Raw genomic sequence first — 5,536 nt, 5'->3', positions numbered from 1 at the left:
CCTACAACAACGAGCACCCCCAATCAACTTCGTCCAGATGGAAACGAAAGAATCAGGATCAATGCAACTACAGGAGAACTACCCACAGTGCTCCTTGGACCAGCCGGACAACCGAAACGAACATTTCTTGTCGACTCAGGGGCAGGAATCAACCTGCTCAAGCGAAAATGGACAGCAAGAACAGAACCGGTACCTGTGAAGAAATTCACAATGGGACACTCTGAATTCGAAACTTCCGAACGCGTCATTATAGATCTGTTTGACAAAAAGATAGACTTTCATATAATAGATGATGATTTTCCGCTAATAGAAGATGGAATATTAGGTTTCCCCGCATTACGACAGTTTAAATTCAATCTTTCCAACAACAGATTAAAACTAAATAATAATACTATTTTGTTACAACCGGCAACGACCATATCACCTGGGCAAGCCATATCAAAGACAGTGTACCTAGAAGGAAAACCGACTCCAGTATGCTTTATCAATGGTGGTGAGTCCAACTTAAAAATCACTAATTGCATCGAAAATTCCAACACCTACAATCAAATTTCTACATTCAGAGATCTAGTTAGACTTTCACATATAGAAAAGGCTCTCAGAGAACCAATTGAAAAGATATTACTTTACTATTTGGACGTCTTCAATCTCGAAACAGAACTCTTACCGTGCACTTCACTTGCTAAACATACAATTACCCTAAAAGAGAACAAAATCATAAACACTAAATCCTACAGACCCCCTGAATGCCACAAAACAGAAATTAGGCGACAGATGGACGAAATGCTTAGGAAAAACATTATAGAACCTTCCGACTCTCCATATAATTCCCCAGTATGGGTTGTACCAAAGAAACAGGACGCCTCGGGAAAACAGAAATGGAGAATTGTAACTGACTTCAGAAAAATTAACGAACTTACGGACCAAGACGCATATCCACTACCCGACATAGATGACATAATATCGCAGTTAGGAAACGCAAAATTCTTTTCCGCCCTAGACTTATCCTCGGGATTCCACCAAATTCCTATGGATCCCAAATCAAAGAAGTACACTGCATTTAGCACACCACAAGGACATTACCATTATAATCGAATGCCGTTTGGACTCAAAAACGCGCCAGCGACATTTCAAAGAATGATGGACACTGCGCTTCGCGGACTTATTAATAAACATTGCTTTGCATATTTGGACGATATTATTATTTTTGGTCAATCGATAGAAGAACACAACCAAAACCTAGCTATCGTTTTACAAAGACTTAGGGAATTGGGGCTGAAACTACAGCCAGATAAGTGCGAATTTTTAAAGCCCGAATTGGAATACCTCGGACATACCGTAACAAGTGAGGGAGTAAAACCCAATCCGAAGAAAATAGAAGCAGTAAAAAACTTTAGACAACCTAAGAACCCAACAGAAGTAAAATCTTTCCTCGGGCTAGCAGGTTATTACAGAAAATTTATTCGTAACTTTTCAAAGCTAGCAAAACCCCTTACGGACCTCACGACACGCCATTCCACTGGACCGACAGAACACAACTCAGCTTCGATACGTTAAAAGAAAGATTATGCCAAGCACCGGTACTAAAATATCCCGACTACACAAAAACATTTACGTTGACAACGGACGCCAGTAACGAAGGTTTAGGAGGGATCCTTTCACAAGACGGGCACCCTTGTGTCTTCATTTCGAGAACATTAAACCCTCCTGAACGAAATTATACAACGACGGAAAAAGAATTATTAGCTATCGTTTGGGCAGTTAAAAGACTGAGACAATATTTATTAGGCCGTAAATTCCAAATTCAAACAGACCACCAAGCCCTTAAATGGCTACACAACTGTAAGGACCCCTCCAGCCGATTGATCCGATGGAGATTAAGATTAGAGGAATACGAGTATGACATAGATTACGTAAAAGGAAAGGAAAACGCGGCCGCTGACGCCCTATCCAGAGTACACGCGATAACACAAACTGACGTTTTATTAAAACAATTCAAAGATTGGGAAAAATCAGAAGAAATACCAAAATTATTAAAACTAACACCTAACAAAGACAACTTTTTCCAATTAACAAAAACATATCTAGGCCCATATGACGAAACCGCATGGTTACAGAAAATATCAAACGTACTCAAAACAAATAGAAAGATAGGGATAGGAGACAACAACTTAAACGCACAAGACAAAGCACACATAAAGAGACTTCTTTTGTTTTTCAATGACCAACGCGACGATATAGAGTTTGCTTACGAGCCAATACAGAGCTTAAGTGACGAAGAGATAGAACAAATACTGAAAGAAAATCATGACTTGATAGGACATCCCGGGATACAAAAGACGTACGACAGAATCAGAGACAAATATAGTATCCCACACCTTATGGACAGAATAAAAACCAGAATAGAAACTTGCGAGACTTGTCAAACCGCAAAAATGACTAGGATTCGACCCAAAGAAGAACCATGTATAACCGACACACCATTGGAACCCAATGACAAGATAGCCATGGATATACTAGGACCATTGAAGAAAACGAAACGAGGCAATTCCTTTATACTCTCCATTCACGATGAACTCACAAAATACCTTATCCTTGTTCCTATAAAAAACCAACAAACAGAAACTATTTGGAATTCCCTGTTAGACCATTACATATACATATTCTCAGCGCCTAAGAAAATACTGACAGACAGAGGACAAAATTTTATTAGTAGCTTAATGCAAAAATACGAAGAAGCCTTCAAAATAAAACACATTAAAACTACTAGCTTCCACCCCCAAAGTAATGGATCATTAGAGCGGACTCACGCTGTAATAGCAGATATGCTAAAGTGTGTTCAAAGGGACTCAGGGGAAGAATGGGACGAACATTTAAATTTTATATGCCTAGCCTACAATACGGTGATACACGACTCGACCGGTTATACACCTTTTGAATTGACATTCGGACACAAAGCCAACTTACCCTCGACCATTTCACGAAATCCACAACGCGGACGAAGTAGCATTCAGAAAACGAGAATGGGATTCTAGACTTTCGAAAGCTCGCGACCAATTGATTAGGAGTAAACAAAGATATCAAAGAGATCAGAGACGACGAATAATAAAACCCCAGTCAATATTTAAAGAAGGGGATAGAGTCTTAATACACAACGACCATAAAGAGCATAAATTAGACATAGAGTGGCTAGGACCCTACACCATTGTTACGCCATGCGGCTTGCCATAGATCATATTCTTCACTGTCGGTCGCGGCACTATAATGTCGCAGACGGATCGTCGCGGCTGCGCGGCAAAATAAACATTGTAGTGGCAAGCGCATGGTTCATTAAGCAGAGCGACCTCCAGAAACGTCGATTCGTGGCCGTTATTTTATCTGGCGTAAAAGAATGTGGCGTGATCCGAAGGTAGTGGGGGTCGCCTTCCACAAAGAATCAGAACGTTTCGAGAAGCCAAACAGTCCACACATATCTTGTATCGCGCATTACGTAGTAACATTTCCTTTTGTTGTTCCATTTATATTTTATAGTTAATAAGTTGTTGCAATAAACATTAATTTAGTTGTGTTAATTCTGTGAAACTCATTGAACTACCCTTATTATCATAACCGAAATAAGGGAATCGATCAGTTCGTGGCGTCGATTGTTTAATCGTAACGAGAACTTACAACTCTCGTTGACGTGATATCTCGTGATCGCGTCTCTCCGCGAATGATCGAAACATTTTGGTCCTTCGAGCCGGATCACGTGCCAGTGAAGAGTGCACTTACCAGTGACCACACAGTGCCACGTGACTTTATCAAAACCAGCAGCGGAAGCAGGAGCATCCACTACAGCCAGTAGTACAAACCAGTGACGTCAGGCGCGTCATCTTCGAAGAAGCACATCCCATTGGCAAGGGAACGCAACCACGCAGCCTTCCGTCGCAGCTGGACAATCATCAACGCAACGAATTTCACAACTTAACATACACGCGACCTCACGCCGCACGACAGTAAGGTAAGCTCGTTCCTTATTTCAACCATCTCCTATCCTCGGCAACGATGACGAGCGAAGACCAACTCATCTCCCTGCGTCGGAGACGAGGCTATTGTAGCGGCCGATTCACATATTTATCGAATCGACTGGACGAGTACGAGCAATCTGAGAGTCAGCAAAATTCCTTATTAAAGAATTACGAGAAACAACTGACCGAAGTTGCGAGTCAATTCGAAGCGATTCAACTCGAATTGGAAGTATTGGACGAGGAGGAACAAGCGCGCGGCTTCGAAATAAGGGATCAGTACGTCGCGGTAGACACAAGGCTACAAAATCTTCTGAGGAACGCGCAAACAGCTTCGCCGTCGACATCCATAAACCCTCCAACCTGTGCATCATCCGCAAGTTTAAATCCGATATCCATTAAATTACCAGATCTTCGGCTCCCTACCTTTGACGGAAGCTTAGAAAAATGGAACACGTTTTATGATACCTTTTCCTCCATAATCGATAAAAATCCTAGTCTCACTGACATACAGAAATTCCATTACCTGCAGTCCGCCCTGCAAGGAGAAGCAGCCGATTGTTTAAACGCGTTACCCCTTAGTAATGTAAACTACAGTCAGGCTATTGCCGTTCTCAAGGAAAGTTTCGAATGTCCACGATACACAGCTTTCAGTCACTGCATGGCAATAATTGATTATCCAAGGATAACCAAGGAATCTCCAACGGAATTAAGGCGCTTAGTCCACACATTTAAACAACACATATATGCATTGAACAAATTAGGAGAATCCTACCCCGATACCAGTGCTATGCTCAACAGCCTCATCCTCTCGAAAATACCACTAAGTATCCAAAAGCAATGGGAAATGACGCTGCCCAACAACGAGGTGCCTCCGTACATTCATTTACTAAACTTCCTAGAGAGATTAGCACGAAGCTCCAGACCGATCACCACGGTCAGACAAACAAGAGAATCACCGGAACAAACTACTCCTGTCCGTCAACGCGCATCACGAGGGCATGTACTTACGGCGACACAGGTTACTCCAACATGCCCCACCTGTCAAGGACCACACCCCATTTGGAGATGTGACACCTTCAAAACCAAATCCCTTCGCGAACGCATTCGGGAGGTCAAAAGGGCATCACTATGCCTCAACTGCCTCAGGAAAGGGCACACAACGAAGCATTGTTTCGCAGGATCATGTCGCGCATGCGAAGAACACTTCCAAGCCCACACCCGACGCACCAGCGAAGAACAATACATCGTCGCTCTACCTTTCAACGATCAGCTTCAGTCACTCGGATCCTCTAAAACGCTGGCGAGTAAACGACTCGCCTCACTCAATCGCCGATTCAATCGGATAATACAGGAATACCTGGCGTTGGGACACATGACAAAGGTCAATGACAACCACTCCGACGACAACGGATACTATTTACCCCATCATGGCGTGACCAAAGCATCGAGTCAAACCACCAAACTCCGTGTAGTTTTCGACGGATCGGCACCAAGCACTACCGGAACCTCCTTAAACGATACACTTCACA

At 42.7% G+C, this 5,536-nt stretch overlaps 1 protein-coding gene across 1 annotated transcript; it reads left to right on the top strand.

The window, feature by feature from the left end:
* Positions 1 to 201: 201 nt before the first annotated feature.
* LOC117236255 lies at positions 202 to 729 on the top strand. Its single transcript, XM_033499041.1, has 2 exons — positions 202 to 642; positions 675 to 729. The coding sequence occupies exons 1-2, from the start codon at positions 211 to 213 to the stop codon at positions 684 to 686; spliced, it is 444 nt and encodes a 147-aa protein (XP_033354932.1). The 5' UTR covers positions 202 to 210; the 3' UTR covers positions 687 to 729.
* The last annotated feature ends 4,807 nt before the right edge of the window (positions 730 to 5,536 follow it).

This window comes from Bombus vosnesenskii, unplaced genomic scaffold (assembly GCF_011952255.1).
Source record: "Bombus vosnesenskii isolate JDL3184/JDL3185 unplaced genomic scaffold, Bvos_JDL3184-5_v1.1 scf7180000013345, whole genome shotgun sequence".
NCBI lineage: Eukaryota > Metazoa > Arthropoda > Insecta > Hymenoptera > Apidae > Bombus > Bombus vosnesenskii.
The sequence above is the reverse complement of the archived record's forward strand: the minus strand, read 5'-3'. Positions and strand labels throughout refer to the sequence as shown.